The following is a 17629-nucleotide window of genomic DNA, read 5'->3' as shown; positions in this document are numbered from 1 at the left end:
TTAACCGTGATTAGTGGGCATGTTCAACTCAAACCATACCACTATACCGGCAGCAAATCAATGTCTTGGGTGACACAGCTGTTCGAAGATGACATTATTGAAAGACATACAAGACTCGAGTGAGACGCTAAGGAAAAGGAAAAGACTTATGTTAGACTCATAATCAGGTAGTGAGGCCCACAAAAGTTATACGTACAGGTGGATACAAATTGTCAAATTTGCTCTCAAAGTCTGAAATCTCCATCAACAGCCAAATGCAAGTGTTAGCAACTTAGCATGTACTTAAGTTGAGCAATCCTATGAATCCCAAAATCCTTTTGCTTGTTCACAGATGAGATTTGACAATGAATACCACTATACCAGCCTCGATTAGACCCAAAAAAAAAAAAAATGAATACCAGCCTCCAAGGTGCAGAAGCCAAGGCTGCAAGAGCCAGTTGACAATGAAGGCTCTTACGACTTTCAGACGCAAAAAACTGAAGACACTTCCAAACAAACAAACAAACAAACAAAGAATCAAAGATAGAGCAACACACAATGAACATTATTGATAGAATACCTATGACTTGATATGGATGCAGACTATGCAGTGTAGTGTGTTGAAACAGGTGCAGGGTGTCCAACACATCAACTTCTAAAAATCCAGATACAAGGACTCACCAATGAATGTGTATTCTGTGTAAACTTTGATTTTTATAAACATCTATCTCTATTTGAGCATATCTTTACTTGTAAATGAATATATTTATCTAAATAATAACAAGAAAAATAATTATTACTGTGTAATTTTCTTCACAAAAATGCTCTAAGACTTCAGAGTTTCACTATTTCTAAGCAAAAAAATGAATGTGTTTTCTTAAGCATCAACAGAAGTGTCCAACATGCCGTGGTTCCTTGGATGTACGAGAAAAATAAAGACTCATGAGCACTCTATTTCTATTCATGTGAATGGAATCCTAATTCCTTAACACAAGATCATAATCAGGAAGCATGAAGCTGAAAGAAATGGACTTCATGTGCCCCTTTTGTTTGCCCAAGACTAGTGGCTTCATAAGAAATACATACAACCCTTTAACTTTACCTAGCAATCGTTCAAAATCAACGCCAAAACACCACTTTTCCATGACAGGTGTCTTCAATTTCAGAAAGAAACCCCGAAACTTTTGACTTTTGAAAACAGACAAGTTAACAAACCAAATCCCTCACCAGGATCAGAATGAATAGAACGTTGAATCTCAAGCTCAAAGCAAACCACTCAAACAAAACAAGCAATTCATCCGTTTTGTCTGTATTGTAACCAACTTCAAATTAAATTTTAAGCTGAACACTGGGACGACTAACAATTTCAACCAAACAAGTTGCAAAGTTAAGTTACAACCTATAAACCAGGAACAAATATAAGAAACCTAAGTACACCATAAAACTCACACACAGTTACTGAAGGCAGAGTGTCGCACAATTCATTTGCAAGATTAATTACGAGTCACATACAGATTATAAACACTAGCCCAATCGTAACTGGAATACGAAACAGCATACATTTGGCGTGAAAACCCTAAACCCCAAATCTCAGGAATACGAAATAACCAGACGAAAACCGTAAGTCGACAGCAATAAGAGATTTATATCGTTTAGGTTCAATTTGGAAAATTTAGCGAACCGAATAATTGAATAACATAAGAAGAAAGAGAAAGAAGCCCTAGAGAGTGCATGAACTCACAGAGCTAAGAGAGGGCGTGATCAGTGTTGTTCGGCAAAGAGAGTGCGAAGCCTGGAAGCGAAAAGACCAGTGGGGTCGAGAGAGGCTTCTTGCAGGAGATCACGCTTGATGTTGTTCATGCGGTCGGAAAGGGCTTTTTGCTCCTCTTTCAGAGCGGAGGTATCCTCGCCAAGATCGTGGAGACGATACTTTTGGCCGAGCGATCGAACGCTTAACAGCAAAATTCCAGTCATTGCAAAGAACTGAATGAAGCTGTCCTTGCGCTTAATAGCGTTTGCTATCAACCCCAACGATTTTTTAGCCGCTGAGCTTGGCGGTGCTGATGAACCCATCACTCCAACTCTGAATTCTGTAACTCAGAGTGAGGAGAACGATTGAGTGAGACTTCAAATGAAATTAGCACATAAAAAATGCTTACAAATTCTAATATCAATTATAATGGCAGAAAATAGAAATGCTTACTAAATTATTGGGAACCCTCAAATAGAAATCCAATTCTGGAACATAATTATATAACCTAACTTTACTTCATTTATTTTCCACCCTTATTGATAATTAAAGTTTTATTTTTAATTTTTATAAAATTTATTTTAGGGTCAAAGTGTAGGATTTAATCTAGTTTACAAAGTTTAAGACTCAAAAAATTTAAGGTTACTTTAAGACGTAGAATTGTCATTATAAAGTTTAGGCTCAAGTATATTTATATCCACCAATTATAGGGTCTATTTCAAGTTGGTCCACGAACTATAAAATATTTTAAATTTTCCCATTAACTATAGGGTTTATTTCAAGTTGGTCCACAAACTATAAAACATTTCAAATTTTCTCATTAACTATAGGGTTCATTTCAAGTTAGTTCACGAACTAACAAAAAACATACAGAATGGTTGACAAAAAAACCAAACCGAACTGGATTATTTATATATATATTTTATTTTATTTATTTATTATATAAAAGTTATATATTTTGAATAAAAAAGGTATAAGGTGTTTTTGGAACATACTGGGTTCGAACCCATGACCACTTTAGGAGAGTAAAAGTGTGAATTCTCACTACATCATTTAGTCACTTATGATATTTAAGCACATGCAATAAATTTATAGGCATACTGATACTTGAAATATAATAATTTATAAAATTATAATTGGTATTCTACATCATAACCTTATACACTAAACCATAAAGTCTGAAACCTTATACCTTAAAAATTAACCCTGATAATTTTAGTATATAAATTATAAATTATAGTTTTGGACTTTTAGTAATATGTTTATAATATAGAAACTATAAATTATATAAAATATAAACTAGTAAAATTTTTAGACTTTTTGCAATGATAATATTTAAATAGAGACCTAAAATATTGTCTTAAAAAAAAAGGAATGATATATAAAATATATTTAATTTTATAAATTATTATATTTCAAATATCAGTATGCCTATAAATATATTGCATCTACTTGAATTTCATAATTGATTAAGTGGTGTAGTGAGAATTCATATTTGACTCTCCTCACAAGGTCATAGGTTCGAACCCCTAACATGTTCAAAAAACATCTTAAATCTTTTTTATTCAATATATATAACTTTTATATAATATAAAATATATAAATATATATATAAATAATCCGGTTTGGTTCGGTTTTTTTGTCAATCCGATTTTGTCTACCATTCTATATGTTTTTTGTTAGTTCGTGGATCAACTTGAAATGAGCCATATAGTTAGTGGAGAAATTTGAAATATTTTATAGTTCGTGGACCAACTTGAAATGAATCCTATAGTTAATGGGAAAATTTGAAATGTTTTATAATTCGTGGACCAACTTGAAATGAACCCTATAATTGGTGGATGTAAATGTACTTGAGCCTAAAGTTTATGATTTAAGTTGTTTTTTTAAGAAACCTAAACCATGATCGAGATTCAAAGAAGAAAATGCAAGGAAGCATAATTGGATCACAATTTGCATATGTAACTGAAAATAAAATGCTAGGAACTAAAGAAAATAGAAAATAAAAGTAAAAAATGATTAAAGAATCCCTAATATAAATTAATCGCCTAATCTATTACAAATCACTGGGCGTTAAGCCCTCGAGCAGTCGAGCTTACCAAAAAAAAAAAAATCTATTACAAATCACCTGCACCATTAAGTGTAAAAATGTCTTACAAAGATCAATATTACCAAATTACAGCGACTCAGGGACTCTGCGCACATCTTTCTACTTTGCAAAATTTTGTGGACACGAGGAAATATAAAGTCCTCTCCTCCTCCTACTCTTTCCTATCTTTATCATTCTCGTCTCAACAGCCATATGGAATTATGGACTATAGAGCATTCATTTCACGTACATGACTATGATGTATGATGTATTCAAAATTTGCACTCCACATACTTCAAAACCCACCATTTAGAGGGTCAGACTTTGAGTCTGCAGACCAAAAGTAAACCCTACAGAGGTCAAATCAGAAGTCCAAAGTTCCACACTGTTTGCTCTCAATACTTTTTGTTCCATTACTTTCTTTCATATCCTTCTTTTGATCTTTATTCAGGCCTCGAGCCCGGCCAATTCCCAGCTTTGGCAAACCCTTATTCAGCCCCTCAAGCAAAACACAGGCTTTACACCATTTCTGCACAGAAAAGGAACAGATGTTTATGCTCAAATCAACTTACCAACTATTCTAATTTCATAGATTTGTTAAGCAGTCTGCTCTTCCAAAGTAATGAAAGCAAACCATGATTTAGCATTAACCAGATATTTCAACCAGATTTTAATATTATTAAGGTGAATGTAGTAGCAAACTTACCTGGCTTGAAATGTAACCACAGCGTTCACATATCCCCTGTTCTGGCATTTTTGTAGAAGTGGAAATTCTGAAATTCTCCCCTGATTTGATTATGTCAAGTATGGCCCTAGGTCTACAATAGAAAGATGTCCAACAAAATGTCAAACTAGGAATATAAAGTGTACATAGTGAACATCTAATTAAATTAAATTTTGTGAAAACCACAATGCCAACCAAACAATGACTAAACAGAGTCAACATGGTAACGACCTGATTCTTTCCAAATCCTTGATGAATTCACGAGCAAAACCACGATAAGCATTTGGGGAGTATATGCCTGCAATTTGAACAACAATACTTTATGAGATCTAGCTATACAAACAAGAAAACAAAGAGTCCAATGCCCAAGGAAGATGGGTAGAGGGAAAATAACAGAGCAAGATATCAGAGAAATTATCTAAAAAACTTAAAGGAAAAATAAATTACATTCAGTGGAGAAGTAGTCCAGCCTCTTGAAATATGCATACGTGCAAATATATAGTTAAGGTTTTGCAACTAATTCCAACAAATTATTAAGATGAATAACAGTGATGAAAAGAAGTAAATCAGTATTGAGTGTTTCAGCAGCAAGGATATATAACAATCTCCTTCTCATAGGTGTTTTTAAAAGGTTTGCATCTTGGAATTGGTCCATCTTCACCAGTGACAATTGAAGTGCATCTACTTAATCTATATTTAAAAAAAAACAGGCATTTCAGTTCTCCACACAAACCAACAGAGAAAAAAAATAAGGAAAGAGAAATCTCAAAGAACAATGCATTACCTTGCAATATCACCTCGCAATATGTTCAAGAGAACTGTTTCAGCAATATCATCTGCATTATGTCCAGTAGCAAGCTTGTCTACTTTCAACAATGCAGCACCACGATCGAGGGCCTTAGAGATAAAGACATAAATCCATTCAGTTGAATAATCATATAATTCGTTGCAACCAATCATAAATTAGAGGCTTTGGAATAACATCTTTTGCAAAAGCATTCATGTATCAATATGTACAAGATTTCTACAAAATACATAAACAACCAATTTCCAATTCAGCTGATTACCTGACGACGAAAAACACCACAAAATGTGCAATTATTCTTGAGACCAATCATCTTTACTATTTCATCCATGGTCCACCCGTACAAATCCTTGTATGAGACAATTTTTAGAGGTAATCCATACTGAAAATATAATTTTGAACAATAGTCAATTTCTTTTTCTCCAGAGAAAAAATACAAGAAAAAACAAAGTCCATATTGCAATGTACAGATGAGCAGAAATTCATAGTTACCTGGATTTCATTTCTTTTGACAGTTTCAAGAGAATCATCCCTGTAGCCAGTAATGCCCTCGTCCACTGACAAGAGGAAGAGATCCAGGCCATAATTGTGGCGCCTATTCAATTCCGATAACACATAAGCAAGGACAGTGGAATCTGAAAACGTTAAATGACATAAAAACTAATTATCAGAAAGAAGTTGAGGTCCACATAACTTTGAGAATTTAATATTACTACTCACTAGCATTACAACTTACAAGTATACTTAGCTAGCTTACCTTTTCCACCGGAGGCGCCTATGGCAATACGCTCACCAGGCTTAAATAACTGGTTTTCAACAATCACCTGATGGATCTCCTCCTCAAATACCTCATAGAAACACTCCTTGCAAATCTTCATATACAACAATTTCAATTTAAAAGAAATAAACTACTCAGGTGGTCCTATTCTAGGGTTTTATAAGCGTTCTACAAAACACAGTTTATGGGTTTGTTGTGTCCCTTATTTTCTTAGCAAACAAACACAAGGTAAATAGTTATATGATCGGAGTAGGCGAAATCACCTGCTCTAGGGTTTTGGGCCTCTTGAGGGCAGCTCTTCTCTGATGACAGATGCAGCACTGGCGAACCCCGGCCTTCTTGGGCTTCACGTCGGCTGACTCCTCCATTGGTGGACGCTCAGGAGAATCGATGCGAACCAGAGACAGCCACAAAGGTTTTCAGTTAACAACTGACTTTTAGACCCCGTTTGGCATTGCGGTTTGGGGATAAAAAGTGCTTTATTTAACAGTTTTGTATCAAAATTCGGAGTCACGACTCACTAGTCTGCTACTTCGGCTCCTCTCCCTCGAAAAAGAAAATTCGATATCGAATTGGTTTCTGTATATTTTTACTTTTTTTATAGTAAGTTTTATTTTTATTTGGCAAATACCCAGATATGGAATATTAAGTTTCATAGATTTGTTGCACCAATCATTACCGTTCATTGTTTTTGACTCTTTGTGCAATACTCAGTTCTTAAATATTAATATTCTTGTTGATTTAATTATTTTTCCTAACTAACATTAATTGTACATGACCTAGCTGTATTACATTAGTATTTAGGTTTGGAGTATTTATTCTTGACCAAAAAATTGAACTTTGAAGAGGTCTTATTGTCAAAACAAAAGATACAAGAAGGTTTTTGCAAGCATGAATGAATGTGAGAAAAAGAAATTTCCATAAAAAGAGTTGGATTTAGAATAAGACAAAATAATTGGGTTTAAATAAACCCACTCTTAAAAAAAAAAAAAAAACTATACTAATGCATTAATAAATACAAATAAAAAATAAACTCATATTACCCATATTCATAAAAATCAAGAATCCAAATGATGGTGTGAAGTTTGAGTTAGGAGGCATTTGAATTAATTGTAATGTTCATGAGAACAATAAAATAGAGAGATGAAAAATGTATTTACAAGCGACACACATACTCGACACATTGATATTCTACAACTCAAATATTTTGTTTTTCAAAGTTTTGCAGTGGCCATGGCCCCTCTTAGTCCCTGTATCCATCCATGGCAACAAGCAAGGCAGTATTAGCACTTGTCCTGCCCCGGATCACCCTCTAGTCGTCGGCGTATGTCACTTCGTAATATCTCAACATATTCCTGCACAAGTGAAAGAGAAAAGAAGTATTTAAATATGGTAAGCATAACCTCAACACTGGCACTTGTACACAAACATCAAAGCAAAGAATACGTACACTAGCCAGACCCTCGTCCCTGCACAACTCATCCACAACTTCTTGTGGAGCACTTCCTCTGCCAGACAGCTGGATTGAATTTTCAACTAAAGCACGAAAAACATCTCCTGGAGCATTCAGGTGCTCAATCCTCTGAACCACTTGTTGAAGGTCATTCTGGAGAGTATGAAGAAAAGAAAATTACAACGAAAAGCACTGTACTTTAACACAAGGAAAATCATCACATCAATTGATTATCAACCAAAAGACCATAATAAGCAAGCAATTTCAATGCTTCATGCAAACTATTGATAATGACTAAAGGAAAGCCAATGCTAAAAATCAACTGCATTTGCACACACACAAAACCGAATAGCAATTCAAAACCAAGCAAACATTCCAAAATCGACTTCAATTCTCATGATAGTAGCAGATACTGTTTTGAGTGAAACATAATATGTGCATGGAGAAGTAAAAGGATTTACACCCTTGTAGCCAAAGCAAAGAAAACATCAAATCCCAGAAAAGGAAAATTTTGATAAAATCAGCATGAAATTAAATCTATGATGATTCGCTACAACTTTTAGTCAGGGTATTAAGTCCAATCTCAAGCTAAACAAGTGCTCCAAGAAGGAATTGACCAACAGCCCATAATAAGTAACATTTGCAAACCATCTTTATATGAACATACAAGTTATAGAATCTATACAAACCTCAAAATCTTGGTCATTATCATCTCTGCTGAGACTTCTCTCATTGTACAGTGGATGATCCACAACAGGGGATGGTTGAGTGGGAGTTGACCCAGCCCCAAGGGCACGAGATACAATGGGCATCATCTGTTGAAACATCCTCGACATATCAATCCCGCCCCCTTGACCTCCTCCTAGCCCCGCAAACAAGTTTCCCAAATCCTGGTTGTTAACCTGTTCAGCAATCTGATTGACAGCATTCCTCATCTGCGGACTCTGTGTAAAGCTCTGCAACATATTCCTCAATACATCAGGAGAACCCACCCCAGTTTGTTCTGAAACACCTGCCAACAGACCATTCAAGGCAGGACTCTGCAGAACCTGAGACATCACACTTCCCATGTCAACTTGGCCAACAGAACCTTGCCCACCCAATGATCTACCATCTCTAACCTGCCCAACAGCAGGGGCTTCTGCTTGCCTTGCAGGAGCATCATTTGCATTCATCCTACTTACAGCAGAACTACGAGATGCAAGAGACTCCAAAACATGTTGACCACTTGTTACTTGTGGATTCTGATTGATGGGAGCACTAGTTGTTCCACCATCAACATTCTTGGCCAGCGATTTTTGCTGCCTGCCCTGTTTCTGATTGGATCAGTGATACAGAATTTCAGTATGAATCAACATGTAGGTTGATTGAAGAGTTTTCTTTTTCTTTTTATATTTATTTAAATAGGTGCCAGAAACAGGCAAAATACAACAATCTACACCCTTAATTGCTTCTCCCAGTACTACATCCCAAGTAATATGGCCCGGATTGTCTATTTCTATTGACCACGGAAATACCTGCCCAAGCAGTTAACTTGCCAAGAACAACAGTAAATGCATAATGGAATAATTGTGGAATGTGAACAAATTTTAATCGAACTCATTTCTTGCTGAAAGTAATAAAATGGAATGTAAAATTATCTTACCTTACGTTCCAAAATTCCAAGTCCTAATCCAAGTGGAACAGCTTTCACACCCTTGGACATATCATTCTTCTCACTGGATTGTGGAGCATTTTGTTTGTCATCTTCACTCAAAGGACCTCCAGCTGGGAATCTGGAATCGTCTTTCAAGGTAGGAACACTTCCTGAATCCTGATAATCACTATCTTTGTCACATTAAGGTTGCGGCTAGGATCACTCATCAGTGAAAAAAAAAACAAAAAACAGCCACAAAAAAATGTGATTCCAAGGATGCGCACAAAATACCTCCTGACCTTCACTTTCAGATGTGCAACCAGGTAGTGACACGCTGGATTGCCCACCTATATTGACATCTGCAGTACTAGGTTGTTCATTCCGTGCATAATTACATGATTCAAAGCCAACAGATGAATTCTGAACAGTGGACTCTGCTTGACCTGATCAGAGAACAAACAAGCTTAGAAAAACTAGAGTAATATTACATATCCACTAGTGTCCGAAGCAGAAACAGCAAGCTACCTGATTGGACCACATCACGTCCACGCATATTATCAACTAAATTTCTAAGAATGGAATTAATTTCATCAACATTGGAGGACTGCGAGGAGTCAGAAGGCGGCTGTGAGACAGAAAAACCTGGACCAGGTTGTGGTGCACTGTGTGCAACAGCAGTTTGGGATGGGACAGTAGCAGCAATGACATTTCTCACGGGCACCCGTAATGCACCTGAATCCCTAGAACCAGATCCATTACGATGTTCATTCTGAACAGTGGACTCTGCTTGACCTGATCAGAGAACAAACAAGCTTAGTAAAACTAGAGTAATATTACATATCCACTAGTGTCCGAAGCACAAACAGCAAGCTACCTGATTGGACCACATCACGTCCATGCATATTATCAACAAAATTTCTAAGATGTGAATTAATTTCATCAACAAAGGAGGAATGCGAGAAGTCAGAAGGCGGCTGTGAGACAGAAAAACCTGGACCAGGTTGTGGTGCACTGTGTGCAACAACAGTTTGGGATGATGGGACAGTAGCAGCAATGACATTTCTCACGGGCACCCGTAATGCACCTGAATCCCGAGAACCAGATCCATTACGATGTTCACCCTGCATCCCTTCCCCATTACTTCCCCTAGCACCAACTGCAGAAACAATTGGCGCAAGTGAGGTACCTGATAATGAACAGTGTTACATTGACACATAAAAGACACAGCTACAAGTCAATGATGAAAATTGCTTACCGGCATGTATATGGATGTTTACGCTCCTTGGAGCACTTCCAATGCCAACAGGACCAAAATTCATAGGATTTGATTGAGGTACAGAACCACCAAACAGGGAGCTCGTTTGAAGAGGAAAAGGCTGCACATAACACAGGTCACCAGTCTTGGTTGATGGTTGACATCTAAGCCAGCTCAATCTTTTTTTTTTTAAACTGACCATAGTTCAACGGATGGTTATACTAACAAGCCGGAGCAAATGCAGAACTAAGATGACCACAGTTGAAATATATTTGATTTGCCACACTTATCCCTATACTTTCACTCTCCACTACAATATATCAGAGTTAGCTCCTAATGATTATCTATTTCAATGTACTTATTCAGTTTTAATATTTCTTATTCACATGTCCTGCTTAATCCTACTTGATATTATGTAAAGAAAATGAATGATATAGGCATCAACGAACCTGGACCATTATGGGATTAGGCCCTGATGGAGAAATATAAACAGCTGGCCCAGCATTCACTACAGCTTCCCCCTGTAAATTTTCAACCACAACAATAGTGATGACTGTTATTCACATGTTTAAACAAAGACATAGAGTCATTTCAAAACAAAGACATAGAGATACAATTAGCACATACAGGAGACTGTCCCATACGGAGTGTCCAAATTGTTCGACCCAGCTCAAGAAGAAGTGCACCTAAATGTTGCATTGCAAGCCCTACTTGCATTGATTCTGTCTGGATTTGGCCCCTTGCAGAGGGATCAGAAGATGCTCCCTCTTGCTCCAAGCGTCCTGCAATGTGCTACAAAGTTGCAGCAAATTACAAGTCAAAGGCATAATCAGATTAAGACATACGGGTAAAGAAAGACAAAGTGGTTTGTTAATCACACTCTAGCATCTATCTTTATCATTATAGAGCTTTCTATTTTAACAGGGTTGTTCATCGGTTTGAAGACCTAGTCTAAGAAATAAGTCAAGATAGCAAAATGATTAGAGAATTTGTGTTGTATGTGTGTAAGTATCATAATGCCAATATTTAAAAATAAAATTATAACATACACAACAAATAAATCAATAGGGAGAAAAGGGAAAATTAGTGGTCTTCTAAGAAAAGTAATTACAGATAGTGCAGAAACAGCATGACTGCTGAGAAGTCGTTCTGCATGACGAAGAACAATACTCAATGCTTCAGGTGTGGGCAAACCCTGTGCATTGGAAGGTAAGTTCACCCTTGGTAGGTCTCCTGTGTTGGTTGCAGATGTATTTGGCTGGTAACCTACATAAAGCAGAAAAAGTTAACATGTGCCATTAACTTTACAAAATAGTAACAGAATGCAATTGATTTATCACCATTATGTGATAATGTCTGCTCCATTCGGTTCATAAACTCAGAGAGCGTGTTCAAAGAATCTGGAATTGGCTGAACAGAAAACAAAAGACAGTAAACAGCCACATATTGCCTAGTCAACCATGTCATAATTGAGGTATGACCAAGACATTATAATAATACCGCATTTAGTGAAGGAATGGGAAATGCTGCAGCAGCAACAGGATTCTGCACAACTTGAGGTAAAGTTTGGAATGGTTGAGTAGGAAATGCCTGTGCAGACTGTGCTTGATTTCCTCCTCGGTTCTGGCCAATGACATTACCATGCAACCCTTCAGTTTCATTTCCTTGTGGAGACTGACCAGGGTTATTTGACTGTAGAGACCAAAATAACTACATAAATGCTATCGGTATGAGAAATTTATGTTACCTTCTAAGAGCCAAATTAACACTTACATTTCTTTAGTTTTGCAAGATTACGGAATAAATATCGAAATGAAGGAAAATACTAAATATAATAATAGTAGTAGTAGTAGTAATAATAATATTTCCACATAACATTTATACCAGTTAGGCTGATAATTACCACTGTAGAAATCAGAAAAATGAGAACAAAATGACCCTATAAGGCCTTCAGTAACAGTAGCCGGAAAGGTAACCCATAAGCCATTATGGGTATAATTTGGCTTTTGTTGAACACCAATGGGCCGGAAAGAGGGCACCCAAAATGGTAACCCATATTTGGGCACCCCTGATACCCAAAGCCAAAAACTGACATGGCCCACGTGATGAAAAGCAGGAGAGAGAAATGACAGAAAAACAGGAGAGAGAAATAATGAAACCCATTTTGGGTATCAGCACCATTGGTGTTGCTGATACCCAAACCCAAATTTTGGACACTACTGGATGGCCAAAATGGGTTTTTGGGTTTGAGTTTGGCTTTTATTGTTGTAGAAGGCCTAAGCGAACAAAATTAATCAGCAGAAAAAAAAAAAATTTCATTATATTAGAGATGAAATCATCCATAAAATTGCAGAGGTAGTGCTGGGTAGGTTTTAATGAAAAACATATCAATAAATGATCCATACAACAGTGTTGAAAAAAAATTAACATAAGTAGCACATGCTACAGATCAAAAGAAAAAAACAGTAAGCAAATGCTAGAAAATAGTAATTCAAGCAATTTATTTTATGCCGACACATATGGTTCTAATCAAGTTTAAAAATATAGATAATGGCGAAAATACTGGTAGTCCGGATTTTCAGAAATATCGGTAAATATATGAAAACAATGAAAATTTGCTTTAAAACATAGTTTTAGCTACCATCTGCATGCACGCACCAGATACTGGTCCACCACTGTATTTTCCCAAAGGAAGAAACAAGGGGAAACCATTTGGTGAAGTCTTCTTCTTCAGTCATGGGTCTTCTATCAGTCCATAAACATAAAAATTAAAAAACAAGTCATCTGCCTTCTCATAGTTAAACCAAAAAAAAGACTTGGGTCTTCTCTCAGTCCATTTAAACTTAAAAAAAAAAAAATCGTCATTCTTCTAGATTCCTTTCCACTATAGAAAGAGAAAGAAATAGAAAAACCCTATTTTTGGGAAGTCCTCTACTTCAGAAATGGGTCTTGCAAATTCTTCTTTGGAGGATGAAGAAAAATATATTCAGTACTAAATTTTAATGGAAATATTGGCCAATATTTTCAACCCTGGTTGTAAAAATGTAATTTCAAGAAACATGCATTGCTCACCGGAGTAGTGGACTGCACGTTGCCGGTAACATTAGTTGTAGCCTGGGTGCCAATTCCAATGGAATTCAAAACAGCGCCAATAACCTACAAAAAAAAAAAAAAACCTAACATAATGTGCCTCTGGAAATACATTTTTAAGAAACCATCCTCACCAAATTTATAAATATGAAGTCCATCACGTTCACAATACAAGAAGCAAAATACGAACCCGACTAAGGTCAGGAACAATGCCTTCACCTTGATCTCCAACATTAAATGTCCCAAGAACTACACTGTGTGAAATCTGCCCAATGCGACCACGAGGAGCACCACTAGCCTCATTTCCTACAAAATTTAATCAAGAACACTGTAAGCTTATATAATCTTTTAGAGATACTCCAAAAGGAAATTGTAGTAGCGAAAGTGCCCAAAGATGAATTCCTCAATTACCACTATTCACATGTGCATCGCCAGAACTTGTACCAGATGAAGGTTGTGACTGGGATGGCTGCCTCACAACTAAGTGCAATGTATGCCCATTTTCCAAATCTACGAAACGTTAAGGAGTATATGCTGAAACTGATAACTAAATGGTTAACAACTTAACATGTGTAAGACAAACCAGACTGCAGGAACGACAAGGATCAATCATGAACGCACTGAAGATAAAACTTGGGAAGTCCCAAAGTAGTTATTATTAGACATTAAATGATGAGATCAACAGCGACTAATGTTACTTCTATTTGGATGAATACCTAAAAGAGTATGATAACATAAGAATAAAAATGTTATACAAGAGGCTTTGTATGTTGAAATATGTAGTGTGATGGCACGATAAACTAACCTACAAATTACATAAAAACTGACACAAATAGGCAGAGACCAAATTCAGTTACTCAAATTACCAAGCACACTGCATGAACACATAAATACACAAAAATCATCAAAAACCTTTATAGACCTAGAAATGCATCTTACATGACATTGCATTGCCCAAAAATGACACAATCACCAAAGGTTGAAACATCTGTTCATATGTACATATTGTTACATGAAAGAAGTAAAAGAAATGCAAAAACTGTTGCAACAAGCTACACAAACACACACACACACACACACACACACACACACCAGCAACCCATGCAGACTATTTTGCATGTCCCAAGAACAGTTTTGTCAACAAATAACATTCCTGAATAAAAATAATAATAATAACAGGGTATAATGATTAATAGCTTAGACTATATACATACAAGTGAACAATAAATGTTTGAAATGATAGGATACGATACTCAGAAAGAGGATGATCATCCTTTAACACCTTTCCCCTGAAAATCAGCCGCTGCTGACCAACTGGGACACCTGTTTGATTAGCTATTTTTTCCTTGAACAATGAAACTGGCATCTGAAATAAAGTACATATATAACCAAAATATATTAGAAACAAGCCTGAAGAGCTCATATTCTTGATAAAGTAACAATCATGTAGCTCCTAGTAGCTGGTTAACCCAAATAAGTAAGCATTATGAAAGACATCTACAAATACATGAATAGCTATAAAAAATTTCAAGATAAAATAAGGAGAAAATATAAAGGAATACTAGCTCACATTTTTATCCACTTGAAAGCTGTATATCTGTGAGTCTAAAGTCTTGATATTGATCTCAACAGCTGAATCAGAACTTTCCCCAGCAACATTGCTAGAACTGGAGCCTTCATTGGAGTACTGATTTGCCATCCTAGTTGAAAAGCAATGACTGTCTGAAAAGACAAAGAGTGTACTGAATCAATCCCATCATTGTTGTTAAAAAAGTTCACTGGGAGCATACTGCAAATGTAACAACACTTATACAAACCAAGTAAGTTGAAGCAAGTGTTCAATTGTAAAACAAAGACAGAAGAAAAGTACCATAAAATTGTGTTAGTTGGTTACACTTGAATAATGCAAAACAATCTATAAAATGTTCACAAAGTACCAATATTACATGACTCTGTTTACAGGGCATTGACTCATCCATCAATAAGCAAGATCTTCATATAACATTGTCCAATAACTTACATTTCTTGTATGCAACTTGACGTTTTAAGCAGCCCAAAGATTATGTCATGCATTACATTTTTCTAAATGAGGTATATCTGCTTTAAGCAAGAGAAGAATATGTGGAAAAACAAATGGTATTTGAAAGGATTACAAAGTAACCTTATCTTCCCAATTTTTGTAGCTACATGTTGAAGCGGATACCTTTTTCTTTTTAGCTTCGATAAATAATAGTTGCTAGTTGCTACAAGTACAAAATTCCCAGAAAAATTTGATAAGCGTAGACTGAACTTAGAGATGTCCAAGGATGGCCGTATAACGTCCCAAACATAGTAGGACTTAGGGACAATACAGAAAGCTACAGAAGAAGGGGGAAAACAGAAATTGATTGATTCAATACCAAAAGAGAATCCTGGATGATGGTATATTGAGCTGAATCTGAGCGCTCAATAATGTAGGCAAATGCCGAATGACAGAGCAATATCAAATTTCTAGGGTTTTCAAGTCAAACCCTATAAGACTCTGTTTGGTTCCATTGATTTGGCATCGCATTGGACCCTTCAAATGCCGAATCCACGGAAATTGAATTTGACTTTGGCATTGCATTCCAATGCCTTATGTACCTCTATATCACGGGCTATACATCATGCTGAGAGTAGAAATTTCAAATTCAAAATTTATTTAAGTTGATTTTCAAAAGGAAAAACTACTTACCAAAGAGTCTTTTCCACCCCTACAGCGATCGCAAGCCTGAAGCCTCTCAAAGCTTTGATTACCACTGCAAAGCCCTAACCTGAATAGCCGATTCCGATTCCCCTTACTCCGAAAGCCCTAATTTTAAATTATGCACAACAATGACTATGATACGTACGTAGGTGGTCAGGTCTACAATAAAAAAGAGACTCTGCAATTTGCAAAGCCCTAATTGTAAACTTCGGGAAGCTTCGCGATCCTGTAAAACAAGCCGGTTGTATTATTGGAGTCTAAAATTTAGAAGGACAGACTTATTAGCATTTAGAAACACATATATTTGTATCTAAAAAGAAACATATATTTTAAGAGCCCTTATTTTGTACTCTTTGGATTGCTTTTCCCTTTTCCTCACATTTGGATGTACCTTATAAAAAAGTTAAATTTAGGAGAGTATTCCAATGATAAGTTAAATTTAGGAAACCTCAAACATCCAACTTAGATTAAAAAAACAAGATTTGGATATTTCTCAAATGTGAAAAAAGAATTACAGTTGAATTTTAATTATACATCATTGTTCTTTAAATTAAAATTTAAAGAGATTTTTTTTTTGATGAAAATTTAAAGTTTAAGATGCAATTGAAAATGGCCTAATACATATGTTTGGATAGGTTGCATTAGTCTTAGAAAAATGCTGATTGCACCATCTTTTTTAGAACTAATTTGTATATTGGATTTTAAAAAAAAAAAAAAACTATGTATTAATGCCACATAAGTTGGGAAACAAATTTAAAAAAAAACTAATTGAGCAATAAGCATTGTTAGACTTTTGTTTACTGAATGGTCCAACCCAAAACATCACTTATCTATATGAAAAGAGTAACTAACAATCATCCTAAGCATCAAAAGGATGAAAGCCCAGCTAATTATGGCTCAAGTGGGCAATGCTGGCAAGGCCTCCAGTTCCCAAGCCACAGGTTTTCGCATTCAGATGCAGGTGGGCAGATTTTGTCAGCTACCTTTATTTTTGCTGTTAACAAGTCCACAATCTTTGAGTGGGCATATTAATTATTCCCTCTATGATGAACTAGAAATTAAGCGATGATGAACTTTTTTGTTGGTTTACATAAATAAATATATACAATTATAAAGTTATCGTTAATTCGGAATTTATCGTTTTAGCTAGGCATCTATCTGTGATTAGCTTCCTTTGCAGTAACTACTGCTGTACTAATTGATACGATTTCCATGACAATCGGTAAGAAGATTTCACAAAAATATAAGTTTTCATGAAATAGGAATGCCAAACTTTGACAAAAACACGTGGGTTAGAGGCCAATCGGTCATAATACTTATTCCACATTTCCACCTACTCGCAACT

General features: G+C 35.9%; 3 protein-coding genes across 8 annotated transcripts; all 3 read right to left on the bottom strand.

Annotated features, from left to right (window-relative positions):
* Window positions 1–1438: 1438 nt before the first annotated feature.
* Window positions 1439–2118, bottom strand: LOC147278007 (uncharacterized). The gene has a single exon (XM_086249673.1). It carries the CDS (start codon window positions 2050–2052, stop codon window positions 1741–1743), a length of 312 nt encoding a protein of 103 aa, XP_086105799.1. The 5' UTR covers window positions 2053–2118; the 3' UTR covers window positions 1439–1740.
* A 1627-nt stretch (window positions 2119–3745) lies between these two features.
* LOC147278006 (cytoplasmic tRNA 2-thiolation protein 1) lies at window positions 3746–6706 on the bottom strand. The gene is made up of 10 exons (XM_086251078.1): window positions 6389–6706; window positions 6105–6219; window positions 5840–5982; window positions 5610–5729; window positions 5327–5439; window positions 5140–5232; window positions 4990–5030; window positions 4774–4840; window positions 4525–4636; window positions 3746–4347 (listed from the first exon to the last, which is right to left on the bottom strand). The coding sequence occupies exons 1-10, from the start codon at window positions 6491–6493 to the stop codon at window positions 4183–4185; spliced, it is 1074 nt and encodes a 357-aa protein (XP_086107204.1). The 5' UTR covers window positions 6494–6706; the 3' UTR covers window positions 3746–4182.
* Window positions 6707–7141: 435 nt separating this feature from the next.
* LOC147278005 (Ubiquitin-like superfamily protein) lies at window positions 7142–16552 on the bottom strand. Of its 6 annotated transcripts, none has more exons than XM_086249484.1 (19): window positions 16273–16552; window positions 15130–15281; window positions 14808–14925; window positions 13971–14069; window positions 13750–13865; window positions 13542–13625; window positions 11970–12161; window positions 11810–11879; window positions 11581–11735; window positions 11097–11261; window positions 10919–10990; window positions 10470–10590; window positions 10089–10400; window positions 9740–10006; window positions 9506–9657; window positions 9224–9391; window positions 8268–8894; window positions 7576–7731; window positions 7142–7480 (listed from the first exon to the last, which is right to left on the bottom strand). In XM_086249484.1, the coding sequence occupies exons 2-19, from the start codon at window positions 15256–15258 to the stop codon at window positions 7409–7411; spliced, it is 3075 nt and encodes a 1024-aa protein (XP_086105610.1). In that variant the 5' UTR covers window positions 15259–15281; window positions 16273–16552; the 3' UTR covers window positions 7142–7408. The 6 variants fall into 6 exon arrangements, with proteins under 6 accessions (XP_086105610.1, XP_086105611.1, XP_086105614.1 ...); XM_086249485.1 differs by having other exon boundaries at window positions 8268–8888; XM_086249488.1 differs by having other exon boundaries at window positions 10206–10400.
* Window positions 16553–17629: the final 1077 nt, after the last annotated feature.

The sequence above is a fragment of the Dryas octopetala genome, chromosome 7 (assembly GCF_963921425.1).
Source record: "Dryas octopetala chromosome 7, drDryOcto1.1, whole genome shotgun sequence".
NCBI lineage: Eukaryota > Viridiplantae > Streptophyta > Magnoliopsida > Rosales > Rosaceae > Dryas > Dryas octopetala.
The sequence above is the reverse complement of the archived record's forward strand: the minus strand, read 5'-3'. Positions and strand labels throughout refer to the sequence as shown.

Bases quoted from the DNA above. Each gene is read 5' to 3' on its own strand.
- LOC147278006 (XM_086251078.1), bottom strand. From the start codon at position 6,493: ATGGAGGAGTCAGCCGACGTGAAGCCCAAGAAGGCCGGGGTTCGCCAG. The intron at 4,841-4,989 runs GTAATTTATTTT...TTCAAATTGCAG, and splicing joins GGACTACTTCTCCACTGAAT to GCATATACTCCCCAAATGCT. The intron at 4,637-4,773 runs GTCGTTACCATG...TTTCTATTGTAG, and splicing joins AAGGATTTGGAAAGAATCAG to ACCTAGGGCCATACTTGACA.
- LOC147278007 (XM_086249673.1), bottom strand. From the start codon at position 2,052: ATGGGTTCATCAGCACCGCCAAGCTCAGCGGCTAAAAAATCGTTGGGG.
- LOC147278005 (XM_086249484.1), bottom strand. From the start codon at position 15,258: ATGGCAAATCAGTACTCCAATGAAGGCTCCAGTTCTAGCAATGTTGCT. The intron at 14,926-15,129 runs GTGAGCTAGTAT...ACTTTATTTCAG, and splicing joins GCTTTCAAGTGGATAAAAAT to ATGCCAGTTTCATTGTTCAA. The intron at 14,070-14,807 runs GTATCCTATCAT...AACGTTTCGTAG, and splicing joins TCATCCTCTTTCTGAGTATC to ATTTGGAAAATGGGCATACA.